A 27,777-nucleotide genomic window follows, 5' to 3' on the forward strand; every position below is an offset into this window, starting at 1 on the left:
CGGTTGATGTTATTATTGATATTATTTTGATATTAATAAGAATTATTTATTCAAGAATATATAAAAAAATATATCAGGTATCCGTAGGCTCAATACATTTAACGCATTCGAATATTTGTTAACCTAATTGAAAGATTGACAATTGACCTTAATAGCTAAATTTTCAAAAACTATTGATTAAATTTATTCATTTATTTAACTTCTGCATTTCTTTGCATGCCCTAAAGCTAATCTCAGCCCTCGTAATTTAAATAAGCCCGCCCCTGATTTGTTCATTGAGCCACCGAATCGAAAACTTTCGCAGCGTATAAGATGGGATTACAGGCGTAGAAGACCGCTCTCGTCACACTCTCAGCTGGCCAGCTTCAGTCTTGGCCAAAACGCTGCGCGGTTTAAGCCGAAAGTTTTGGTTTTCCGTTCCGGACAGCTGTGTTTCTGTTTCTGTGATACTATGTGCCTGGACATGTTGAGGCAAAAGAAGAAGCTGTTGCTGCTGCTACTGCTGATGGCCAGTGGCAGTATCTGTTACTACCTGTATACGCTGAAATTGGAACGGCAGCGCGATGGAAACGTGTCTTCGACGACGTCGCGTCTGGAGCGTGAGATAAGCGATCTGCAGGCGGTTTTCGAGTCGGAGGTCATTCCCGAACTGGGGGCTTTGGGTCGTCCGGCGAGGGGCAATTGGACCAATGAGGAACTGGAGGCCATCGCGAATAGCCAGCGGGAAAGGGGTTACAACGCCTGGCTCTCGAAGCGCATCTCACCGGAGCGAACTCTCTACGACATGCGGCATCGCAGGTGAGTGGGTCGAGAACGAGCTTCGAGAGCTTACTGAGCGTGTTGATAGTTGGCAATATAAGAGTGAGTTTCAGTGATGCCGATGCTTCAGAGAGGGAAAAAAACGATTAACAAAAATTCAAATTCAAAATAATCTTGAGTGAATCAAAATTTATTTTAATTAAATCTATGCCTAGAAGTTATTCAGAAATTTATAAATGGTTTTTCCCTTGTTTTCGACACATTTTAAAGTTTACTCAATCTAGGAAATATATTTATTTTAAAGTTAAAAGACGCAAAATCTTGCCTTTATTTTAGTTTCCTATTAAGGTCAAGTATAGGCTTAAATAAAATCGCAAGATGCTATTGAAAAGACTTTGAATTCCTAACTGGTTCCAGCTACATCTACTATTGGGCTGAATATGCTGGCGATGTCAACACTGATTATCTCCATTGCCTATCTATCTCGTCGCTTCTTTTGTGTGTGTTGAAATTGGGTTATTAAAAAAAAAATGCAATTCATTATTAAATAAATTTATTTGTAAAAAAAGTTACATTAGTTAGTTTTCAATAATAATAATAATAATCCCCTAAGGTTTGTAGTTTGTAGTTTCAACTCTTACCATACACAACGTTTAAAAAATTAAAATGCATAAAAAAAAATATTTTAAGATTTAACAAAAGAAGCTAATCAGAGTTAGACGCAAATACTATAGAAAAGCTACACCGGCATCACTGGCGATGTTATAAGACTCTCTCTCTCTCTCTGACTTGTGCGATCTTTCGACAGCTGTAAAAAGCTCGGGTACCCGCTGGAAAAGCTCCCGTCGGTCAGTGTGGTGATAACGTATCACAACGAGGAGGCCAGCGTGCTGCTGCGAACGCTGAGCAGCCTGAGGAGTCGGACGCCCATTCTGCTGCTCAGGGAATAATCCTGGTGGACGATGGCAGCAGCCAGGTGGACGAGAAGCTCAACGACTTCCTGCAGATCAAATTCCTCAACATGGTGAAGCACCATAGGATCTCCACGCAGGTGGGTCTGATGCAGGCCCGCGTCTTCGGCGCCAACCGGGCGCTGGCCGATGTCCTGGTCTTTCTGGACGCCCACGTGGAGGTCACGCACGGCTGGCTGGAGCCACTGCTGGCTCCCATTTTGAAGGACAACAGGACCTGCACCACCCCGATCATAGACACCATTGATTACGAGAACTTTGCCTACAGAAGGGGCAAGCCATCGAGGGGCTTCTTCAACTGGCAATTCGATTACATACAGCTGCCGCTGCTCAAGGAGGAGGCGGTGGCCATGCCGGCTCCGCACAAGAATCCCATCATGAATGGAGGCCTCTTTGCCATCGGACGTCAGTGGTTCGCCGACCTCGGTGGCTATGACAAGGGACTGAAAATCTGGGGAGGCGATCAGTTCGAGCTGAGCCTTAAGTTGTGGCTGTGCGGCGGTCAGATTCTCGAGGTTCCCTGCTCCAGGATCGGCCACCTTTACAGATCGGCCAACTTCCAGATTCGCTATACCGATAAGGACAAAGCTAGTGAGAGGAAACTTATACAAAGGGTAAGAATTAATATTATATACAACCAGAGAAAAATCATGATAGATCGAAATATTTACACTTTGAATTAAATATTTTCGGCCCTTTAATTTTTATTTTAAAGTGTGCAAAAATTTAGTTTTAAATTTAAAAAAAAAAAATTAAATTTTCCTGTTGAATAACCAATTAATATGTTAATATTTTATATATATTTTATTATTTCAAAAAAAAATAAACATTTAAATACTTTAATGTTTAATATACTATGGGGTTTTTCTCTGGGTGTATTATAAGCCAGGGTTAAAACCGTTCAATCAAACCTTTTATTTAATTTATATTTCTTTTTGGTTTCTTTTATTTTTTTGTTTAATTGCCATTACTTAAAAAGTTTTTGAACCGTTTGCAATGTATGCTCTAAATGTTGATATGGTATATGCTTGGTATATGATTAAATGTAAAATCCCTTTCAGAACTACCGTCGAGTGGCTGAAGTGTGGTTGGATGAATTCAAGGACAAGGTTTATGCTAATATGCCACACTTAACTGTGATTCCCACTGGAAATCTTGCCGAGCAACGAGAACTTAGAAAGCGCCTTCACTGCAAGTCATTCAAATGGTTTTTGACGAATTTGGCATCCGACTTCCTGAATCTGTATCCCGTAATAGACCCCGCCGAATACGCTACTGGAGTGTTACAGAGCCTTTCCACGACGAAACTCTGTTTGGAGCGCACAGAGGTTGCATCTGCACGACCCAAACTAGGTTTTTGCAGTTCAGATCGTGTGTTCCCGAAACTTGAGCAGCACTGGACCCTGACCAATCGTCGGGAGTTGCAATCGGGACTCGTGTGCTTGGAGGTGCGCAATCAGGGAGAGGATGTTTATACCTACCACTGCCACCGGCAGAAGGGCAACCAGTTCTGGTCCTTCGATCCCAAAACACGCCAGGTGATCTCCGGCCAAATGAAAGACTCCAGAGTTTGTTTGGAGGTTCAGTCGGATGGAAAAGGTGTCACCACGGGAGACTGTGACCCGAAAAACACGAAGCAACAATGGAAATTTGGATACCAAAATAATCATAGATTGCAACACTTTTGGGATAATGTCAAGACGCATTAAATGTTATCTTTAGTCACTTTATAAACAAACTTGCCATGATCTTGTCCAAGATGACACTTTTCTCGTATCTTGTATATAGTTTAAGATTAAAAACAATTTCTTTGAAATATTTTGTTTAAGCTAACTTTAATTTTGTTATATAGGGAAGCTTTAGTTCTCTTGCATTCAGGTTAAAAAAATCAAACCTGAAATGTTTCAATTGTATTTTAATTTAAAACTAAGAGGCCTAAGTCGACGGGAAAGCACCAGTAAATCATCCATGTAAATGTTGTCTATTCCATAGATTGTTGTGATCAGACTCAAAATCGAATGGAACTCCAAACACTCGAACTTTATATGTAAAGTAGTACATGTCATAAATGTTGTTAATGTTGTTCAAGTGAGAGCAAATTGATCGCAAAGAAACCGGCAAGTTCATCTGCAAAATAGTTGAATTACGAATGAAATAAAATCATAACGAAGCTAATAGTTTTTTTCGCCTTACATCAATTACTGGGTAGTATGAATGGCTCAGGAAATATTTGTGTAGTTCGAGTGATTCGTTTAACTGGCCGCCCAAATGCACATCGTATTCGAAGGGCAGGAATCGGTGTCCCTGCCACTCATCTCGACTATTGCCGGCTATCACATTGACATTGGTGAGACATCGACCCAGTTCCTCGGTGGCCTCGTTTCCCTTTCCCTTTGAGCTGCAGATGCTTTCGTTGGTCAGCGCAGCGAGTGTAAATCGCTTCAGAGCAGCTCCACTGAAGACAATGCCGGATCCTTCGTACATAAAGACCTACAAATGATTAATTAAATCATAAATCATAAAACATGAACAAAATTGTTTTTCAGATATAAACTTACTTAAGATAAACTAAATCATAGCAATTTAATTATTAACATATTTAATTGGGTTATTCAATGGAATAATTGTAGACTTAGTTTTTTTTTCATTTTAAATCTAAATTTTTCCATTCTTAAAAATAAAATAATTTAAGCAAAATTCTCCTCGGGGCTAAACAGTACAGAAAGTATTTATTTCACAGTAAAAATATTCGAATTTTCCGTGTTTTTTCTCTGGGTGTAAATTTATTAACACAAATTTTACAAAATATCAAAACATATGTATTAATTCTACCTCCTCTTAAGACCCCAAATTTAATGAGTCAAAACTTTTTTTACGTTGTTGGCTTTTATGAATTAAGATTTTTTTAATTTGAACATTTGTATCAATAAAATGTGCCCCTTTTTCAAAAAATTTTAAAAGCTTCTAAATTTTTGCATGGCTAAGGATAGTTAAATATTCTTATAATCAGACTTTAAAATCTGTAATTTATTTACTGAATTTTTATAAAACAGAAATCAAGTAAAAAGTGTTATTTTATCTTAACTCATTTGAAAGTACTCACCAAACCGTTGGGTGTGCGCAGTTTGCAGCCGAAATAGATAAGCTCATCGGGGCTGTAGGACTTCAACATGTCTCGAAGGTTCTCCACAACTACAAAACTTGAAAGGCAATTGTTGGGTAAAAAAGAGATTCTCTCCAAGTGCAAAACTCATCCACATTACTTATCATCATTGGCGTAGAGGAACCAGTCCCCCTGATCGAAGTGATACTTGTAGACGTACTCCAGGTGGGCCCTCAGCCGAAGCCATTTGTCGTGGAGATTCAGAAACACCGCCGGCTCCAAGTAGGGATGAACATCATCGCTGACGAATAGGTGGTGATCGCAGTGCTTGGCCCAAGTGCGATGGATGTGGATCGAGGCATGCTCGTGGCGGTACGCATATGACTTAATTATGCAGAAAATGCGTGGAGGTGGAGCGACAGAAACCTGCGACCTCTTCAGCTTCGAAGTCCCTACAAACTTGCCGTATAATCAAAAAGCATGCTGTGCCCAGGAGTAGCAAATAAATTCCAGTGCAAAGGGTAAACCTATTCTTGCCGCAAAGGAAGAGGCGCCGTGTATTGAACTAGTCGTGGCATTTTGAAACTATTACTTGAATTGCTGGTGCAGATGGTGGAGTTATTGGCGCTGGGTGGTCCGTCGTCAATTTAATTATATTGAGTGCTTTTGTCTGTCCGTGGTGCCTTTGGTTTCCCTTCGCCCGCCGCATACAAATTGCCTTTTTCAATTAGAATTATTAACCCACCTGACGACTTCGCCTGCGAAGACGTTTCGCCATCGTCTTTCATTGATGCGAATGGCTTTTGAGTTGATGCAAAACTTGGCAGTTGAAAGTGGAGGGGCGACAAGAGTGGTTCGGAAAGTCCGGAAAGGGTTTGGTCAGGCCATAAAATGTTGACTAAACTAGAAACTAGACAAATTTAAAGTGGAGTATCGATTACTTGGCCACCTCATCTGGCACTTTTGTTCCCCCTTTCCCTAGGCCATGTTGTGACACTTTTCATGGAACCCGAACCCACAAGTTTTGATTCGTTTCAAACACGTTTCCTGATTTGCATAGATACTCGTATCTATTTTTGGCCTGCTCAACAAAACAAATAGCTGTCAAAAATATATAAAAAAAGATTATTCAACCGCTCGCCTCCTCCATTGTTGCAAAAACAAAAGGCCCACAAATGTTTGTATAGATTTCAATAAACACATGTGAGCAACTATGTATGGTTTTCATGTGAAACCTGTGAAAGGTAAGCGATATTCTGCTTATGTGGGACATTAATGTCTCAGTTTACGTGCTCAAGTTACCAGATGAGTTGTGGCATCTAGCAGGTAAGCCAAGGCCTACACATGATTAAGGTTACAGGAAGCAGGGAAAAGTGCAATATTGCATTCATACGGATATTTCCCTTCCCCACAGACATGATGTAACAATGACACTTGGCAGTTGGGCAAAAAAGAGACCAAAATCGAAGAAAAACGGAAGTAATTTTGCACAGACAAAGGGCACTGGGAAAATGAGACTCCAGGCGAGTCGACAGATTCATTGATGAACACGTTTATCCTCCCCCTTTTCCCGTATGTGAAATGAATTATGTGATGGAGTACATGATATGTGGGTTACTTGGCATTACTAGGAAGTAACCAAAGCCCTCGGTCCCGGTGTAATTGAAACATCAGGAAGGAAAATCGTAGACAGCTGCCTGAGGTGAGTCCTTTATTAAGGTCTAAATTCAATTGTGTTTTGCATGGGAGTGCCAAAGATTCTCATTCCATAAACAAAATAATAATAATCATACATTTGAGGCGGATATGCTACACGAAAACTTATGGCGCGCTCGGATAGGGGCACTGTTGTCTATAAAAATGTAATGAAAAAACATTAAAGCGAAAGATAACTAATAATAATATCATTACCTCAGGGACCTTATGATATGTTAGATTATGGAGCCAAGGAATATTATTGTAGCCATCCAAGAAATGGTGGTCCATTGCAATAGGTGAGAAAGTTTCGTTTCCCAATTCATCGCGACTTTCGGCTATGGTTACATTAACATGGTTCAGACAGCGAAATATATCCAGTCCTTCAGTATATCCCTGCCAGTGCTGGCATTCTCTATTCTCCGGATCCTTCGATGCATTTGTATACCGCCTTAAGGCCTCGCGACTGATTACGTAGCCACTTTGGTGGTGGACAAAGGGCTTAATTAGGTGAGAAAAACCAAAAACTGATTATGCATATTTCTTGGTTTTTAAAGAACTTTAATTTTATACACCAAACTCACCTTATGCGTGACTATATTCTCGAGCTCGTAGCCAAAGTATATCGGTTGACTGGGTAAATAATTCCGTTGGCCTATCATATACCGGAGATTCTCCACAACAACAAAGCTGTGGGATAGGTAGGAAAACACTTAAATGTCAGGCGAAAATTTCTTTTGTGCCAACTAATTATTCTCATTCTTCATTCACGTCGCAAAGTCGTGCATATCAATAAAAATAAAACCCATCAGTGATCTGTTGTGCATACAAAGCCGAGTGCAAATATGTACGAATGTCATGTAGCCAAATTGTTCGGCGTGAGTCTATGGATGTTCAAAAAATTTGAATAAGTGTACAACGAAAGGCAAACAATTGCCTCTTAGAAAAACCGAGAGAACAACATGGCCAGATCCGTTTTTGAATGAATCGTGGACACGCTAGGCAAACAAAGTCCAAGTTCAAGCCGCAAATGGGCGACGCAAACAGCGTTGGCTAAAATCGAAAAACAAAATGTGAAAGAACATAAGCACGGTGTTGATTATTTGCCAAACAACCGGACCACAATACCAGTAATTGCAGATAACGTCGATGAGGTGAGGTACTATATACTTAAATGTCGAGACTCCGGCTCACAATGTATCAATTTCGCATTGTTTTGTCATCTGACGAAGGCTTGTAATTAAGTATGCTTCAAGACAAGTTATGCTGTCATTAGGCTGTGCGAAAGTTATTCTGTATCCAAGCTGGAAGTTGGTCAATAAAACCCCCAACTTTAATGACTGTTACTATAGAAATAAACTTTTAATTGCCAGCCAACGACCACACCGAGCATCCGCCAAGTCGAGTTATCAAGTCATTTCAAAGACGATTAAGCAGGGAATAAATATTCCGATCCCAATTCAATTGATTTTGTAATATTCTATGGCTGGTGTTGACATCACATCCAATAAATTTCCAATTATGTATGACGGCATAAATTAGAAAAACACTGTTTCCATCGACAGCACTCCGGCACACTTAATTGACCCCTTGACACGCATTTTTTTTTCAATATTTAAAACTCTTGATAATGCGCCCTAATCAATAACATTTACGACGGAGCATATAGAAAATTCCGACATTTATATAGCCATTAACTTGGCGTTCGAGTGTAAACAGAAGCACATAGATTAATTGAATTGCATTTTGCAAAGTGCGCAAAAAATCAAATCGAATTGATAGCGCAAATTGCAAATATATTTTAAATAGTGAGTGTCGGCGAATCAGAGTGGCACTCTGATGCTTGTCAATAAATGTCTAATTTATAGTTTGTTTTTCATAAATTCGTAATGAATGGGGAGTGCAGTGCGATTGGGTTGTGATCGCCCGCTTTGAATAGAAATACATTTGTCAAGTTATCAGCATAATCTGAGGCGAACTATGCTAATGGCATTCCGCACCGTGAATGAAAATCCATGGGAAAATTTTCGTTTCCAACTAAGGACTGAAATTTGTACCAATTATGAAGGCAAACCTCCCCTGGAGAGCAATCAAGCGACTTATACTCGTACACAGAGGAAAATGGGGAACCGGGGTGGGGAACTGCATTGTGTTCCCCTACAAAAGACAGATAAACTATCGCCCATAGATACTTGCACTTCCTTCGCATATTTTTCCCCAGCTCCTCGCCAAAGGAAACTCTCTGTGGGCCAAACCACAAAGGGAAGCCGAAGAAAAATCGATCTACAATGGAGTGAATAGAACGGAACCGACTGGCAACGGGATGTAGACCTTAACGTAAACGGGAACATCCAAAGCCGAACTCAAACTCAAACTCGAGCACAAACAAACACTGCCGAAGGCTGACTGATAACTTTATCAATGAAAGAAGTCAAAATATGTTGAGTGAGGCGGCCACCGAACTCAGAGCTCATAAAAATAAACAACAAGAATGAACAATAAGGCACCGAAAAAAATTAATAAATCGATTTAACTTTATGCAACTTAAAAATGAAATATATTTATATAAACATAGAAACCAAGCCAAAGTTGTAAATGCAACAAAAGGGTTTAAATTTTAAATTGTAAACGCTTCATTAAAATTCATTTTAACAAAATTTTAAAAGTTTTAATGAAGGAGCGATAAATGTAACAATCCGTTATACGCACATTGATATAAAATATCAATTTGAGCACATATTCTTAAAATGTAGTACTACTTAAACTTGTTTTTACTTTTAGACTCCGAAACAATTGTTATTTCCCTATATTTCCCTAAATTAAAAAAAAAAAGGTTTATATGTCATCAAATTAAATTAAATGCTTGTTTTCTTCAAGATAAATTCACAATGCTAAGCTTATAAATTCAAGTGCGAGAACCTTTAGGTTTTTATTTTTAGTGTAGAAAAGGGTGGCAGTCGAATGTTTAGAATATCATGACAACAATCTAGCGATAAAGGGAGGCGACAAAGAGCGACTCTGCAATTTATGACTGAATCAAGCAATTCAAATAAAGTTATGATCTGGTAAACAACATGGGGATCTTACCTAGAGGGCTCTACCCTGAGAAACCAGTCGACTTGGTCGGCATAGAATCGATAGGCGTGCATCAGTCCTCGCTGGACCAAAGTCCACGTATCCGTGGAATTAATCACAGGCACGTAGGGTTCCAGTTCATCATCGACATCGCCACTCACAAAAAGCAATACGTTACAATGCTTTCCCCAAGTGCGCTTTACATATTTGGCAGTATTAGGGTTATAATAGTCATACGGTATCATGCAGAGTACTCTATTCTCCTCGTACAGTGGATCCAAACCATGTTTGAGACTGGTTTTTGGCGGTCTTCTTTCAATGCCGTTAATATTGTAAAAGAGAATTACAAACAAAAAGAAAATCAAAACCAAGAACAGGAAAAAGACGACACGTCTGGGTGAAGTCATGACTTCAAACTAAACTAGTGTTAACTTTCAATTTTAGATAAGACATTTATCAACCTGCAGATAGAAATTAACCCTCTCCATTTATTGGGGGTTCGATGAGCACCCATGCGAGGTATTTTAAAAACAGACGGAAGCTATTGCTTTAACCGGCTTTTGTTTATGGTTAAGTGATTTTTTAGTGGGAGTAGGAAGCTATAATCTATCGCCAGACAGTTTCCTATAATTAAACATTGATTAGTTTTAATTCTGCTCAAAAAATTATCTTGATTTTTTGTTGGTCGTTTTAATTTCATTAAATAAAGTTTAATTGGTGAATGGGCTGACGATTGCATGTACGATTTGAATAGTTAATTAAAATATTTATTTAGCCAGCAAAGTGTTAACTCGATTCGTTGGGCCAATTAAGCAAAATTACACGATTGGTTGCCCGCGGGTAGCAAAATTTCGATAAGATTACCATGCTTTGATTTCATTTTAGTAATCCGATGGTGGAAAGCGGTAACTGTGTGGGTGGAGGTGGAGATAATTAACCAACTATGATTACCAAAATTTGTGCCACAATGAACTAATTTGGCGAATAACTCGTTGATTGACTAATCAATGTTTTTTTAAATAGTACCCACTAAGCACTACAAATGGATACTATTAAAGTGTAATAATAAAAAGGGTTATAAAATGTAAATGGCTGTCGCCCAACATCTCAGAATTTAAGTGCATTTCTGTTGAAAGCAGATGAGTACCAAAATAAAGGAAGAAACCAACAACCTGCTGCTCCGAATCTCCTATAAGCCAAGCAAACATTAAGTTACAAAATAAAATCTTTGGCCCATAAAATTAAACCGCAGCCAAATACGCAGAACAGACAAAGACGGCAAAAGAAAAACAAATTGTTGGGTGATGGGCGGGGGGAAAACAGGCTAATCTCATGGCGCGAGCTTATCAGGAAAACAAACCTGCAGCAACCTACTTTATATGTATCTGTATCTTTGTCTGCATCTCCATCTGCATCTGTAACCGCTGAGGCTGGCTGCTGCGAGCTCCCAATCCGAGTCCCAATCCCATTATCACACAGAGAAAATTCTTTCCAAAAATTCATAAGAGTTTTCAATGAAAACAAAACTTATCCCTGTGAAATTTTTATATTTATCAGCTAATAAATACAATGTATTTCTAATGAAAAGGCTGAGTAGCTTTACCAATTTTTTTTAATTTTTAGTGTTCGAGATATGTTTATAAAGCGATGTACGATTTAATACCTGTCATTCATAAAACAATATTGATATTTTTATTGTATTGTGTTAAGGTAAATTACAAAAATTAATTTTTTAAAATTTTGTATTCCTTTTTAATAAGTGTCTTAGGATTGTGCCTTACGAAAATAAATTTAAATATTTAAAATAAAATACGAATTTTAAACACATTGTACATATCATCCGCTTATTTAAATACCCAAATACATATTCTTAATATACATTGTATACATTTTCTGTAAACAACTTTGCTAGTAATTAAATGCAATATTTTTAACATTAAAATTTTTTACCTGCTCTAAGGATTGCTCTTAACTTTTTAACTTTTTTTTAATTGTATCTTTGTTTGTGAAGACATCTCAAGATTTTTAACCATTTTTTTTGATTGGATTTCTTCTCGGTGCATTTCCAATCCCATTCCAAATCCCAAATCCAATCCGAACCCCCACTGCTGCACTTTGATGTTCCTCTGATGGCAGCGCCCAAGATAGGAACAGTTAGCGCATCGCAGTTAACTCGTTCGCCGGAGTTTTGCTGTTGGGTTTTTATGATTTGGGTTCACGTCTACAGTATCTTGCAGCGCGCCCATAACTTTGAATCGTACAACTTTTATTTGCATTTTTATTTGTTTTTCTTTTAGTCAGGCTTCTCGGAACACACCAACTTTTTATACATTTTTATGAAGATAGGATTTAATTTGGCTTTTGTTTGGCAACGCAATTGAGGTAAATATTTCCATTGAATTAAGCATAAAAGTTGAACCGACTGCATTTTGTGCTGGCAATATATAACAATCTGAAGTGCACAGATTTTTATATTGCTAAACTTTTGGAGCGTAGAACGTTTGTCAGTAACTAATTTGCATTCCATGCTTGACCCAATCCCAAATGGCATTTTCATGCAGTTCTGCAAGCCAAGCCCAAAATCAATTTATGGTTTTTTTTTCCAAGGAATTTCAATCAGATTCTTTAGTTTTCTTGATTGGAACATTAGTTTGTGTATAGACAAATTTTTGCATTTGTGGTTGCTTGTCAGCACGAAGTAACAACAACCAAATTTATATATTTTGTGGTCTGCCTAGACCAGGCTCTCAGAACTCCAATACTGATTATTAATCTAAACAAAGCTCTTAGTTTTTTTTGCTATCTGACCCTGTGGCAAAGCTTTTACACCCCACCATATCTACATATATGGAAAACATTTTGAACAAATATTTTCACAAGCGTCGCATTCTCGCTTGCCATTTACAAAGGCAAACACATCAAATTGCGAAATTGTTGCCCTGGCAGAGAGTATTTATTGCTATTGTTTGCCTGCTTTTTTCTTTTTTATTTTTTTGTTTGGTTTTCAAACCTTTCATTCACCTTTGAAACAGGTTAAAATCCAAGTAGATAACGCAGCATCAGTTGGAACTGTTTGCTCAAAGTCTAAAGGAAACGATAAATACATCGCGGACAAATTTAACGCGTGGCTATATAAAAAACTCCACAACTGACACGGGAGGTAAACAAATTTGAGGCAGTGTGTGGCTTTTAAAAAGAATCTCGGCAATGCATTAATAAACATTTTATAGAGATCCGAAAAATAACTGGCTATAATCTCCGGTAAACACCCTTGAAATGTTAAAAACCTTTAAATAAATGTTGTGTTTTAGGTCAATGGGCTTAAATTAATATTTAATTATTGGATCGATATTATTTACACAGCCATTGTAGTTTTTAAATAATTATTTTTCTCGAGGCTAAAATCAATTTCAATGCTTTGGCTTGTTTGTGTAATATATATTTTCAATTTTATTTGGACAAGCAACGTTGACCCCATAAAAATATTTATAGAAATGTGTGTTAGCATTTGGTGACCGTTTGCGAACCATTTGATGGCAGAGACAGGCTTGCCAATTTTAATTTTTATTTTATTTTCTGTGTTTGTTTTGGTTTCGGCTTTAGCCGCCTGCACAAAAAGTGGGTCAAATGTTGCGTATGACGTTGCCTTTCGGCCAGCGGCTGTTGGCCAACCGGTTTCGCTTTCAAACATCGGCGGCGATTCGTCTGAGTCTGGAGTTAGTCGTTTGGGGCTATGGCTATGGCTACAGCTATGGGTGTCTTCCAGCTTCCACCTCGGAAACTTTACATCGGTTGGGGCCACGAATTTGGCGCTTAATTGAAAATTCATTCGGCCAAGTCCGCGTGTTGTGAGGGGCCATAAACGTGGGCTAATGTGCATTTTATTAATAAATTGTCCGCTTCATTAGCTCGGGGGTTAGGCCCTCTGTCCTCTGCTCTCTGTTCTCTGCTCTCTGCTCTCTGTCCTCTGCCCCAGCAACCTGCAACTTTCACTCTTGCAATCGGAGATGCATCCGACGGATGGGCTTTTAATAAATTGCCCTTTGGTTGCGCTTTCTCGCTGCCGCGGATTCCGCGATTTGCATATCGAGCTAATTATGTTGTTTATGTTGTATAATATTTTGATGTGGCGTGTGCGATCGACACATGTTTTTCCTGGCAGCCGTCCGTTAAAACCGGCAATGCAAATGCTAATGAAAATAAAAATAAAACCGAAAATAAAAGTGCTCATGCTGCGGAGCTAAGGTGAAAGCATAGACAAATTGCCATATTTGCAGGCCTGCAACTGGCCATTTGGCTTCATAACCAATTGGGCTTCAGTCCATTAGACTGGCAATTAGCATGGCTAACATAAAAAAACCGATACTAAAACTCATTAGCAACAATTTCAAGTATGCACTGGAACTATTTGTTTTACGCCCCGTAATGGCTGTGTTCAAGTTATATGGCCCCGCTGTAATAAGCAAACGGATTGAATAATACAGAATTGTTCTGCTAACCAACAGAGCCAATATTTTGGCTTTCTTGGTGGGGAATCATTCGATATGGTTGTTGTTGGACGTGAGGCGATTACCTGAGCGACTGACCACGCGCTCGTCGCAATTTTTTGGCATTGTTTTTGCCGTCCAAAGTCGCCTAATGAAACAATTTGCACACATTGTGGCGAACTGACAAATTGGTGGGCGTGTTTTGGTCAAGCTGCGCTTACCTTAGCAGTCGAAGCGAGAGCTCGACTCAGACCATAAAATCCATAGATCATTGGAGCCCTTGTGAAGGCGGACTCGGGCTAAATATTCATAGGTGCTAGACGTGGGGCTAAGTAAGTTAGGCGTCTCATCGGGGAATATGTCATAAACTGTCAAATAAACTAGAAGCGATCGTAAATAACAACTGCATTTGCAATTAATAATTATTGCTTTGCATAAGCGGCTTTCAGGTGAAGTATTCCCACCAATATGCAAATTGCAACCGCAAGAGGTTCTTCCCCAGAACTTGGACCATTTCACACTACCTCGTCCACTGATCACCGAACACCGAACACTGATCACCGATTACCAATCACGAATCACGGATCACGGATCACGGATTGTCAGATAAATAACTTTTTATTGCGCTCGCATAAATGCAATTTATTCGCACTCTCACATGTGGATTTCTAGTTAGTTGTCGGTGATTTGTTTACCCATTCAAATGGGTATAATAATAATGAAGCACGGAAACTGCAACTGCAACCGGCAATCTATAAATACAACAATAACGATAATAATAATAATGATAAATAAAAATCACATGGCGGCGGCAAAGAGCGACAAATCCATTGCACTTATGTGATTAATTTCCATAGAATTCATTCCATTTGTTAATGTCAATTACGGGTTGTTTCAGATTGCAGATAGCGCAATGATAGTAACTTAGTTGCAGCCGATCACTAACGCTAATCAGGCCCTATCTCAGCTGATGGAATGCGGGGAGAAAAATAAGAAGACATTTGAAAAAAACAACTTCCTCTGAAAGATAGAGGAAATCGTAAGACCTACCACAATCCGAATTGCCTTTGGATTCGGCCACGTTTTCCAGCACGGGGTTAACTGGCAGTCACGTCCACAGACGAAGCATCGCAATGTTTGAGATCATTTATTATGTCTATTGTCTCCGGCAGCGATTTGCATACCTATACATGGATTTACTAGCTTATCAATGCGAAATTACAATTGCACAACTGCATTGTGCACAGTCGCAGTCGCAGTGGCAGTCGCAGTGGCAGTCGAATAAGCTATCACGTCCTTAGCTCAATGTCAAATCGAACTGTCTCTATCTGTCTATCTATCTATCTATCTACGGCCACTATCTCAATCTACCGGGTTTTGTTGTGCTCCGAAGCTGGGAGCTATTTATAAAGCTCAGTGGAGCGGGTTTGGGGGGTAGAGTGGCCCTGGCAAAGGATTTGTGTGCCATCTGTTCCTGGCGTCAATCAAATCAGTTGCTGCAGCATCAATGAATCAATTTGAATGTCAACCGATTGATGTGAAAATAATAATCAAAGGAACTGTCGGATGAAGAGCTGCAATTGCTTCAAAAGATGTCTCAGGGTCAGATAATCAAACTACTCAGTATGTAAATTGTTAAGTTTCTGGTGTATAATTTATTAATAATTAGTTTGTGGCCTACTTATGTCTAATAACATACATTTATCATCCGCCTTATGTTGCCATAAGTACTGGATACAAAATCATTAAGTACACTCTGGTGAAACTATCTAGCTAACACATTTTGTAGCGAGTAGTATGTTTAGTAACGTCTTTTTGATAATCACAGCGCTTAGTTTAATTACATAAAGTATGTCTTTCCAGCATGAATGAAAATATCACAGAGCTCAGTTGGATGCGTTGGTATCCGTGAGATGGCATTACCGCTTGACATCATCTTTCACCTGGCTGTCTTTCGACTTCGATTTCTTTTTCTCGTCGACGGTTTTGTAGGAGCTGCCGAATACCTCCGCATAACTGGGCACAATTGGCATCATCACAAAGTTCGGCTTAATCGCCTCGCACGTGGGCGATGTTGCTGATGTTACTGCTGTTGCTTGTGTTGCTGTTGCTGGTGTTGCTGTTGCTGCTGTTGCTGCTGTTGCTGCTGTTGCTGGTGTTGCTGGTGTTGCTGGTGTGGTGGCGACTGGGAGCAGTGGCATTGTGGCCTCACAAAACGAAGGTGTTTGCGGTGCAACCCGATTCTCAACCGCTGATGCTGCAGTTTGGTGCTGCAACTCCTGGCTGCTCCTATCCTGCTTATTGAACACATTAAACACACTCGGGTAGACAATCAGGCAGGATGACTGGGGCGACTTTTGCAGCAGCTCCAGTGCCGCCTCGTAGCTGGGTAATCCAGATACCAGGGTGTACTCCGGCACCGGATCCTCCGCTTCCGGGTGCAGTTTCAACGCCTCTATATCCACAATGGTGCACTGCGTGGAGCCATTTGCATTGTTGCGATCTGCAAAACAAAGAACAATAATTGTTTATTACTATTTGCCTTCGCTGGAGTGGAAGTGGCTGGGTGAGATTAATAAAGACCTCGACCTAGTTGCAATATTGCTGTGCGCTCGCATTTGTTTTCCCTTATTTGCTGGCTTTCATTGCCATTAACTTTTTTTAAATATTTTCCCAACGCTGCATGCTTTCTCATAATTGCCTTGGCAGCGCTTTCGAATTACACTTTGAGGCAGCCCAATTTCTCTGAGGTTTTTTGCCAGTACTTTCTGATTTGTTTTCGCCGGCAATGTGCTAATTTTTTTTAAAGGGTTTTGCGGCTTTTTAAGCGTCAACACGAATAGTAAAAATTTGAAGTTTGTTCTTGAACTATGCGTCAGTTAACGAAACACTTTAGTTTACGACCTGAAAATGCCTAGGCATAATAAAGTGTATCATTAGATAATGACGGAGATGTGGAAGCACTTAAGACGGAATTAGACAAAAAAAAAAAAAAGATTTCCACTCCTAATGGAGTACTTCCCTGATGACGATTGAAGCCATAGCAGGTCAACTAATTCCAACTATAAAATATTTTTAATGGCTTGGAATTTTTGCTTGTTTATGTGACCTCAATTGGCGGTAATTTTTGGCAGAGTTGGCTAATCAAAACAAGTACTCGATAAGATTTTAATCTCTAATAGGCACTCCATACTTTTCCATTTCTAGTGCGGAATACTTACAATTGCGTTTCCAGGTTCGGAACTGGTGGTACAGGAAGCAGGAGCAGATGCAGAAGACCATCGAGATGAGGATCAGGGTGAAGACGATGCCTATCCAGACCTCGTTCATGAACTTGTCGTACTCCAACTGCTGCTGCAACTGGTCCACACTGCTGCTGTCCAGCACAACGCGATTGGCCAGATCGAAGTCCATTATGTCCTCGCTGGTGGAGTTCTTCGGATGGCTAACTTCGCTGAGTTGGTGGTGATGCTTCAGTTGGATCGAGCTGAGGATCTGCGCTCCGATTTGCTTCAGGAAATCACTGCCCGCAATGGAATCGAAAGTGGTGATCGTGGGCGTGGAGGCTTCGGGAGAACTCCTTCCGCTGTTCAGAATCTTTTGGGCGGCGGCACCGGCGTAGTGGTCGAAATGCAAATCGTGCGACAGTTCGTAGTTTAATGTGCGCGGCAGGCCCTCCATGGTTCACTTTTATATCGGTCGCCAGGCGGATTAATCTCTAGCTTTATTTGCTTATTTTTTTTTTGTATCTGTGTCTCCGGAGCGGCACACTTTCACTGCTTCGATATCGGTATCGGTATCTGCAATTGTATCTGTATCTCGTAGATCGTTCTTAATCAGCGGTTTCTTTTAACGAACGCACACGTCCGTCGACGTCTGAGTCCACAAACAAACTGATTTGAGCGGCCGATCGAGCGGTCAGCCCGAGCAGCTCCGCCAGCTCAATTCCGTTCCACTCAAGAGAGGCGCGCTGAGAGAGAGTATCCGTCTATCTCTACCTGGCCAAGATCGAGATCACTCCTCTCTCTTTTGCTCATTTGCCGCTCGGTTACGCATCGCTGAGAACGTTCTCTCGCCACGGTGAAAAGATCTTGCATTTTGTAATTCCCATTCCCGGAGCGCGTCTTTTGTGATCCCACAAAGCAGAGACAATGCCCTGGAATTATGGGACCATAATTGGCGTTACAAAGCGGCGCACATGTTGCTCAGGCAAGAGCGAGTGACAAGGAGGGGAGAGGGGATCGGGAAGAGAGCAAGCCACGGAGCATGAGCATCGATCTTCACTTCTCCGCCGGCTTCTTCGATTTCGGTTCGTTTTGCAGCCGGGCAAATGACATATCTCCAGTTCCTTGCACTCAAAGAAAAGGAAAAACGGAAAATTACAAATAAAGATAAATTTCTTTAAATGTTTTAATTTAGCCAAAACATTTGTTCTCATATATACAAAAATTTATAGCGCTGATAAAGTTAACTAAAACGTTGTTAATCTCAAAACCTAAAAGAGGATATACATTTTGGGGTTCTTTTTTGGCGAACAGCATTTATCGTTTACTTTAATATTTGCTTAATGAATATAGTGAATTCCCCAATAAGTCTACAAATTAAATTAGTTTGCAGTGTTAATTATATCGGTAAATATCGCGCAAGTCAGCAATATAATTTATTATGTAAATCAAAAAATTGCGATTCCAAAGTTCTTGAAAATATATTTAGCTCAAACAATATAACAAACAATGTAATGCATATAATTAAAACGCAAATGTTACAGCTAAACACCTTTAACTCTTGGCAAAGTATACTTAAACGATGACAATGTCTAATTTATAGTAATTGTTTAAGTAATAACCCCACTAAGTGTACTAAATTAGATTGTATTTTTTCCTATGCGATGTCATTGTTCCTACCTGCTTAGTTACTTAGAAAATGAGCCCCCTAAAATTCCCTTGCACATTTTTTCTCTGTGTGTACAGTTCAGTTCTTTTTCCTCCACATTGTCGAAGGGAAAAGATAAATTATTTCTGTAGGATAATGTGTTTGTGGGACTGTTGTTGCCATGTTGTTGTTTGTGTGCCCAAAGGGGCCCGATACTTCTCTTGTTCTTCTTCAATTTTATTTTTCATTTTTTATTTGGCTTGGTGGAGTTTTAAATTACAGCTACGTGCAGATATCTTATTTCGGGCAGCAATTTTGTGGGCGACGCGATGATCACCTGGCTTTGGGTTGATCACTTTTTGGCGATAGCAGCAGGTAGGGTTAGGTCTTGGGTCTTGGGAATGGAACTGGGAATGGAACTGAGAATGGGGATTGGCACCGAGGATCGAATAGATACAACAGTTGTCCATTTATGGGATTGATGTGTGTGTAATAAGAGGATTCGTGGATGGGAACGGGGGATTATCCTTGCAATCAAAGAGGCTGAGAGCAGGGTATGACATAATCTTGCGCAAAATTGGAACAACTTTAATATTTTTATCTATTCTGGATATGAGAAAAAATAACAAGAAATAATTACACAGCACTAGTTTGTATTATATTATTTTCAGACATTTAAAGAAAACGAGAAGGGAATTTCCCACCATGCCCTAATATTAGCCCTATACTAGTTGCTAGAACCCCTTGATAGTAAAATAATTTTCTTGGTCCCATAACAGACCAATAAATCAACTAAATACTCAATGGCCATCCCCTAATAATTAACCATAAAAGAGCCCCCTCCGAAATGAGTTGCCATTTCCCATTACGATGGCCCCTCGATAAAAATCACATAAATACAAGCACTCAAAACAAGCCGGATAAGATCAGCACCCGCTGGATGTTGGATGCTGGATGTTGGATGTACGATGAAGGAGAAATTGCTTTTCAACGAGACAGCGTCTAAGATGAATCTCGTTGCGGCTCACAAAGGGTTGCCAATGGTCTTGCATTCTGGGTTCCTGATGAGCTCATCGAAGAGCGGCCAGAAATGAGCATCCTTATCACGATCGGCTAATCTCGTCGAAGAAATGAATCAGCACCGGATGAGGCTGAGGCTAAGCGGAGCTGAGGCGATTAGCAAAATGCCGGAGGTTGTCGGTGGTATGATGACGTCTTTTCTATTCAGTCAGGGCGAATGGAGGGGAATTAGGCGGGTATTCTTCGGTTGATGTGGCTAACCCATATGGGCGAAGACATGCCATTCCCTACATACCATACCATTTTGAATGCCCGCCCATCTATGCCAGGTATGCAGTTCTTTTGCAATCAACTGTCACGGACCGTGAGAAGAGACAATGGCAATTTAATTAAGGAGGCTAAGCCCGCCTCGGCTTTTCTTGGGCCTTAACCTATTCTCGGGGTAGTTCAGTAGCTTTACACACTATATATATATATATAGTATGTATATGTATGTCTGGCTGCCTCTCATTGTGGTCTTGTCTTCGCGCCGCTTTCTTTTTCTTTCTTTGCACGTCGGCTTAGTTGACCGACTTGGGCCAAGTAGCTTTAATTTAAGACCCTAATGAGCCATTTAGGCATTCTGGGCTTTGTGTCTTCAATGCCGACTACTGTGTGCCGTGTCTCCCTGCCCGCGAACAAAAGTTAAATTAATGAGTCCACGGCCAGTTGGAGTCTTTAGTCTTTGGTCTTTAGTCTTTAGTCTTTGCTCTTTGGTCTTTGGATTTTTGGGGGGCTCTTTTTCGGATGCGGGTGATGCTCTGATGCTCTGATGCTGATAAAGCTGCTTAATTTTTCACTGACTCTGAGATCGGGGTCTGGTCTTGGGTGCTTTGCATAATGCAGCCCCGCCATCGGGCCACAATTTTTACATAGTTTATTAATTTTTCGGATTTCGGCTTAGGTATTTCTCCCCACCGCCCTCTGTCGCCTGTCAACCGCTTCTGACACTAATAAATCGGCTTAAATTTGATCTTGAGCGGTGTATTTTGATTCCCGGCCTAGCTGAGGGCACTTTGTATTTGTATTTTGTATTTTGGGGGCTTCGTGTGTGCCTTATTGATGATGGCGACTGACCTTAGCTAGAAGCTGGCCCCAAAGAATCCGCCGATCGAGCCCCTGAGTTATGTTCAGCTGGGTAATCGGCTTGCTGGGAGTGATTTAAATGGGCTGGCTTTAATTATATAGGAAATACTGGGACGGGCAACTACTTTGAAATTCCCCATTGAGCGAACCGTGACGTACCTACACAGCCTATATTCATGACCACTTTGCTTAAGTATAAACGTTAGCACTACTTATACACACTGTAATTACATTAATTAATATTTTAATTCAAAATCAGTTCTACAACTTTTTATTACCGTCGAAAAAATGTTCTTGATAAGAAACGTATTTACATTATGCATTTATAATTACATTTACATTTTCCAGTCAGTCGGTATTTTTATTAGGAAAATAAACTAGAAACAATAACTATTGCTGATAGGGAAAACAAAAACAAAATTATTATTTCATTGCCAGACTTGAACTTGAAAACTAGATTAACATATTGCCACTACCAAAATGACCTTTACAAGTTTATTTGATTTTGATTTGTTAACTTGTGAGTGACGCAGTAACTTGACTTTAATGCTCAGAAGTATTTTCCAGAAATTTCCTTTTTAACGAATTTAAATTTTAATTGAAGCCTTTTTCCGGAGGCATTTGAGACGTCAATTAGCATCTCCGTAGGATTTGCTTCCCATCTGAGAAGGGTTTCCCCTGATTATATGCTCTAATTGAGTTGTAAATTCAACCCTAGATTTTTGGCTAACATCTAAAATCGGACTGATTTCCATATAATTACAGGGCACACATTTTGCTCTAATTGAGCGATCAGGAGAAGTATCATTGCGAGAATCAGTCTCGCAGTTGATTCCCTGAATCCCGGCATCTCGAGTCCGGAGTGCACAGAGCCCCGAGGACAGAGCCACCCGCGGGCAGGGGCCATAAAGTCATGACATCCTGCCGGGCAACTAGAAGCACTTGTTCTGCCCACCACTCCGACTTTTTCTCACCCTGCCCGGGGCGCATTTTCTGGATACGTATCTGGTGTCTTTCTTTTTTCGAAGCTCAGCGAGCGGCAATGCAACCAACTGAGCTGTGACGGAGCGAAAGTCATGGCAGGAGGACGACATATCCGTGTATAGGGCCAGGTAATTGCTGCAGTTGTCGGGGGCCAGTGATGTGAAACATTTGTCATATGGACCGAAGCCGAGACGTGCCGCTGCCATGGGAAAGTCAGCTCGCAGTTCCCTAATCTGTGATATAGGTCATGCAACCCTCAAGGTTCCGAGTAGGTACCAGTACCAGTACCAGTACCAGTGCCATCTCCAACTCTGGACTCCGCATTGTCTTTGGTCCCTTTGTGTGTGTGTTATGGATTCGTGGAAATTACGCGTGAGCATGCCAGCCATCCTTTACACATTCTTATGTCGAGACAAGTAGCTCGGGCCTAGGCCTATTATGCTCTGCATCCGAAGACAACAAGTGCAGCGCTGAGTGCGCCTTTTATTCCAGGCACAATTAAAAACGCAGTTGTGCATAGAGCTAGCTGAACAGCTAGAAGTCTGGCTCAAGTTTAGCCAAGCCAGGCCCACCTCCCTGCCTCCCATCTCCCCGGCCACCCACCCATTCAATGTCAATGAACCGCAGTTGTAATGTTTATACGCCCATCACAGTTAAAGATACGGATACAGCTACATGTGCACTTAGAAAAAGAAAGTGATGAACGGTATTACAGTATTAAGAATAATGCCTTTTTGGAATGTGCTCTTATAAGGGTTCCAAAATATTCATTACTTAATATTTTTTTAAAAAAATAATTACTTATTTTTAAGAATTAAAGCTAAGATTTTCATACAGTCATAAACATAAAGTTGGTTCACAGAGTATATAAAAACCAGCTAAATAAGAAAACAAAAAACGCCATATTTACTTTTGTATAGTATACAAATCTGTCAATTTGAAACCAAAATAGTGTACAAAACTGAGTTTTTTTTTAATATAAGTTTAAAATAGGTTTTTTGTTGGATCATTGCTTGTTCGGTATTTAAAACAATCAATCTTTTATTGGTAATAATATTTTAATTATGAAGAAAGAAAGAAATAAAGTGTTTATTTTGTTTATTGTTTGTTTTTTTGCCTTACGTAGTAGTTATTTAAAATAGCGTTCTGAAAAAACATTAACTATTAAATTTATTCTTCCTAGGTTTTAACAAACCAAATAAAAAGGAATACAATGACAAATAATAATTATACAATTAAACAAAATATTTTTTTATAAAAAGGGTTTTGTTTTGAAATACACGTTGGCTTACACTTTAAAGTATAATCCTTATTTTAATAAACCTATTCTGATTAAATATTAAATTCTTCGAAGGCTTCAATGGACCAAAAGAAATGAATGCAATAATAAAATAATTATTATACAATTAACCAAAATATTGTTTTATAAATACAGTTTTCTTTGGCAACACACGTTGGCTTACACTTTAAAGTTTACTCCTTATTTGAGTTAAATAGTACTAATGTTCTTACATTTTTTCTCTGCCTGCAGCTATAGAAACAGATAGAAGCACAGGGAACGGAGCACTCCAGAGTTGTCCACCTTCCGACGCTGTCGTTGTTTGGATTTTTACTTTATTTGTTTATGGTTTTGCCGTCTGATTATCTTGGGCGCGTTTTAGCCTCAAGTTCGTTGCGCTTGGCCAGACTTCCTCCTCGCACTGCTCCTCCACCAGGCCATCCATGTAGTACTTATGATGTTATTTCATTTTATTGTCGCCGTCTTGGGGACCTTTCCCCATCACCGGCTGTCAAAGTTTCGGTTTTTTGTTGGTTTATCGCTCCAAAGGATTTCTACACAACAATTGATTGAACATTATTAGCACTCAAGCATAAATTTGTTCGACATTTTCGACAGGGTTAACTGGCTGTATAAGGCTTCAAAGTCTGTAGTCCATTAGGTGGGAGGGGGGAGGGGGAAAACCTAGAAGTAACATATGTGATGGTTAGGTAGATGTTTTTATGGCCTATTTGGTTGTAAATCAAATGTTACAAAAACAAATCTATCAGTTTACAGTTGAATTAAGTTAATCTGAATGGAATCAATCGCAACCAAACTCGTTACAAAATACAAAATTGCAAAAACGAAAATTACACAGCACGCAATCAGATAAAAACATAGTTTACAAAATTAACTGTGGAAATATTGTAAAAGCCACCTATAAACCTAGTTAGTGGAACCATTTTGTAATGCTGTTCAATCAGGTTTTATTGATTAATTTGCCTCTTAATTTGTAGCTACTGCAACTAATCAAAACCTTTTAGCTTACTTTTCACTCCGTATAGAATGCGGAATCTGGTAGTTTCAGTTTAATATGCCCTGATCAACTTTATTAATTATCCATGTGTAATTAAACCAGACTAGGGCTGAAGTTGAGGAAATAATCGTAACATAAAACACCATGTTGCTCAGCTGACATGTAAAGTATGGAAATATTTTGATTACGACTGCATTCTCACTATCCCACGTAATCGTCTAATGATCTAACGCGAATCGCGGTTATTTTTCATAGAGGTGCATCACCCTCGCTAGCTCAGAAAATCAAACTTTAATTGATCAACTGCACATTGCGGCCAGTCATTGAACTCAAGTTAGCGAAACAAGTTTTCCGCCCAGTTTTGCACGTGTAAAAGATTTGAATTCATTAACATGCCGATCAAGATCATCAAATCCGGGCCATTAGATGTAATTCATTCATTCAAACAGCTGAAATGGGCATAGTGTGGGATCTCTTAATAGACCCAGAGACCAAGAGACCCAGAGACCAACAGACCTTTAACATCGGTGGGAGACTTTCAATTAACCTTAATTTCGCATTTGGCGCCCAGCCGATTTTCTCTTCCGATTTCCACTTAAGCCCCGATTCTACTGACCCCAATTGGTTGCGTTTCGTCAGAGAGTCGGAATCGATCAATAAACAAATTTTTATTATTGATTAACGTGTTGGTCATGCTCCCAAGGTGTTGGGAAACATGGGGCTTCTTTCCCGCAGCCCAAACATACCTACATATTTTTCTTCTTATCACAGCACTCTTATCAAATGATATGCAAGGTGTTTGGTGGATTGATGTGCTTGGGCAATTCATCAATGCATTTCTCTGTGCTCCGATTCATGTGGGCTCCCCCACTCTGGCATTTTTGGGGCTTGTAGCCCCTGTCATTATTGACATTACAAATGTTATTGATTGTTTGTGTCCGCTGGGTGTCGTTGGGCTTTCTTTTCGCTGCGCCTTCGCTTCGCTTCGCTTTTCATGCTGCGCCTCACGAAATTGAAAGTACATGTTAATTATTTCCACACACGACCGACAATCACCTGCATTCTCGGGGGACCTCAGATCCATTTCCACTGATAAGCGCATTACTTTTCGAGTGTCACCGTAAGAAACAAAAACATTTCCCTGCCTCACTGATTTTCGTGTCAATCAGGCCCACAGAGAAAAGAGTTCAGTTTCCAATTTTTTTCCGTGTTGACATTTCTTTTTTACATTTTTTGCCTGTCAACGTTGCATGCAAACGAAAAAATCAGGGAGGGAATTGAATTGAGGAAGTTTTTAGACTGCCGACAGTGGCATTACAAAGCATTTGATTTTCGGCCCTGTCGGTTTAGCAATTCTTCGAAGTGTCACTCTCACTGCATTGTATGTATTTTTTTTTTTTGGCGCAAACACTTATCCCCTCTTTTCAGATTCACTTTTTGCCCCTTTCTTTGATTCGGCTATATCGGTTATTGGTGCGTTTGAAAGGGGCTCAAATGGCTTGTTAGCTTGTCAATGGCAGTCGAGTGATGCGGCCAAAAGGATCCAACAATTGGGCTGAGTGCTGCGGGCTAATGAACGAAGTGAAAGTCAATTATGAATTGTAAAGTCATTCACGATTCCGTGAATGAATTCAAATGGGCAGGATAACAATATACGTTCAAATATAAATTTTGAACACATTTTAGATAAAAAATTTTGGTTTTTTGAGAAAGACAAAATATTTTTTTACTAGAAGTTACTTATGGGAATTAAAATATATCAATTCCCCAGTGTACGTGAAGAAATAAAAATATGAAAACTTATTATTTGACCATTTTTCTGAAATAGATTTTAAAATTAAATTTCAACCACATTCAATTCAGTAAAACGCATTTAAATCAATCATGAACTATTTTAACCCTAATCCACGTTGTCTAAAATGTTTTAACATGTAATAAGCATTGTTTTTAATATTATGATTTAAAAATTTTAAAATTAAATTTTATTATCAGTGTAGCGAAGTACATACTGATTTTAGATCATAAGTGGCCTTAGATGGTAATGTCATGGGCTCTCTTGGTCGTAAAGATCCTAGCGTCCTTGTAAGCGTATATTTCGTAAAACTTAATGTAAATTTTTCTCTCTTATTACATTTTTTTTTTAAATATATAAAACAAAACCAATTGTATAAACAATGAATAACTAATTAATATTTGTAATTAAACTTAATTTAGCTTGAACTGAAATGTTTTGCCCCATTTATTTAGCCATTTAAGTCATTATTCTGTCATATAAAAACAGAACGTGTTGAAGAATAGCCCCTAATTTCAGTTCGCTTTTTAATTCCACATACTAGTTAAATATTTATGCAAAGCTGCAGTGTCGGACTCCAATTAAGTGGTTATACAATTTTCTATATCTTATTAAATGCTCTCCTCTTTTAGTTAAACATCAGCCACACAAAAAGCAATTAAGATAAGATAATCCCCCATCATTCCGCACTATTTGCATTTGTAATGGGATTTGCGCACCCCTTCTCAGGCCAAGCTCAGCTTATACCCACCGTCTCCTCTTTCTGTCACTTTTCACACGCTCATCTGCGAATGTTCCAATTAGGCACCATACCATCTAGTACATACTATATTGCTGGCAGTCGTCTCACACCCACGCTAAAAATTAATTGCATGCTACCTTTTGCACGCGCACCTGATGGAAATTTATACGCGGATTGCCGCTGGCGCTTTTCGCTCAAAACTAAGCGAAGACTGCGTACGCACTTGTTTAAGGTCCAATCTGCAACAATTCAATTAAGCCAATAACTAGACCAATTTGTAATACGCTTCAGCTTTTTAGCTACAGCAACGAATTGCGATCACGATGATAATGCACAGCGATAAAATAGTAAGGAAAATATGATTTCGTTACCATAAACTAATTGTTATCAATGCCAATTTATTGAAACAACATTTTATCGTCAGAAATTTACTTGGCTAACTTCTTGTCATAAAAATGATGAATTTATAAATATATATATTTTTTTTATTGGCAAACAAAAAAGTTTATATTTCAATGACTTTAACATCAAATGTTGACCAAAACAATAATTTAAATAATATAGTATTTAAAAAAATGATATTTTCTGAATTGTAAAAGAATTTAACATAGAAACTTTGTATACTTACTAATCCCAAAGAAATACCATGAAATTCCAATGTTTTTTTCTCACTGTGATGGCGATGAGGGAAATCCACGACTTGGTGGAAAGGAAATGGAAAAAGGCCAAAGACAAAGCCTTGCCAAGGCAGCGGGTCCAAATCCAATTAAACTAGTGACAACGACACTGCATCCAGTTAAAAGGGCAAGTAGGCGGTGGGTGGGTGGCATGGGTGGCATGGGGGGGATTTGGGAG

General features: G+C 39.4%; 4 protein-coding genes across 6 annotated transcripts; 1 reads left to right on the forward strand and 3 right to left on the reverse strand.

Annotated features, from left to right (window-relative positions):
- The first annotated feature begins 244 nt into the window (after positions 1-244).
- LOC128259938 (polypeptide N-acetylgalactosaminyltransferase 8) lies at positions 245-3,876 on the forward strand. The gene is given in 4 exon segments (XM_052992576.1): positions 245-798; positions 1,568-1,704; positions 1,707-2,344; positions 2,792-3,876. Coding segments are annotated over 4 exon segments (1,770 nt in total). The 5' UTR covers positions 245-451; the 3' UTR covers positions 3,440-3,876.
- Positions 3,693-5,611, reverse strand: LOC128260139 (glycoprotein-N-acetylgalactosamine 3-beta-galactosyltransferase 1). The gene is given in 6 exon segments (XM_052992921.1): positions 3,693-3,857; positions 3,924-4,220; positions 4,834-4,930; positions 4,994-5,259; positions 5,261-5,398; positions 5,579-5,611. Coding segments are annotated over 6 exon segments (996 nt in total).
- Positions 5,393-14,791, reverse strand: LOC128259941 (glycoprotein-N-acetylgalactosamine 3-beta-galactosyltransferase 1). Of its 3 annotated transcripts, none has more exons than XM_052992582.1 (4): positions 14,615-14,791; positions 7,113-7,218; positions 6,745-7,029; positions 5,393-6,685 (listed from the first exon to the last, which is right to left on the reverse strand). In XM_052992582.1, exons 2-4 carry the CDS (start codon positions 7,188-7,190, stop codon positions 6,548-6,550), a joined length of 501 nt encoding a protein of 166 aa, XP_052848542.1. In that variant the 5' UTR covers positions 7,191-7,218; positions 14,615-14,791; the 3' UTR covers positions 5,393-6,547. The 3 variants fall into 3 exon arrangements, with proteins under 3 accessions (XP_052848542.1, XP_052848541.1, XP_052848540.1); XM_052992581.1 differs by lacking the exon at positions 14,615-14,791 and adding an exon at positions 12,625-12,749; XM_052992580.1 differs by lacking the exon at positions 14,615-14,791 and adding an exon at positions 9,616-10,010.
- A 927-nt stretch (positions 14,792-15,718) lies between these two features.
- Positions 15,719-17,994, reverse strand: LOC128259940 (protein commissureless 2). The gene is made up of 2 exons (XM_052992579.1): positions 17,312-17,994; positions 15,719-16,593 (listed from the first exon to the last, which is right to left on the reverse strand). The coding sequence occupies exons 1-2, from the start codon at positions 17,769-17,771 to the stop codon at positions 16,010-16,012; spliced, it is 1,044 nt and encodes a 347-aa protein (XP_052848539.1). The 5' UTR covers positions 17,772-17,994; the 3' UTR covers positions 15,719-16,009.
- Positions 17,995-27,777: the final 9,783 nt, after the last annotated feature.

This window comes from Drosophila gunungcola (assembly GCF_025200985.1).
Source record: "Drosophila gunungcola strain Sukarami chromosome 3L unlocalized genomic scaffold, Dgunungcola_SK_2 000014F, whole genome shotgun sequence".
NCBI classification, from domain to species: domain Eukaryota; kingdom Metazoa; phylum Arthropoda; class Insecta; order Diptera; family Drosophilidae; genus Drosophila; species Drosophila gunungcola.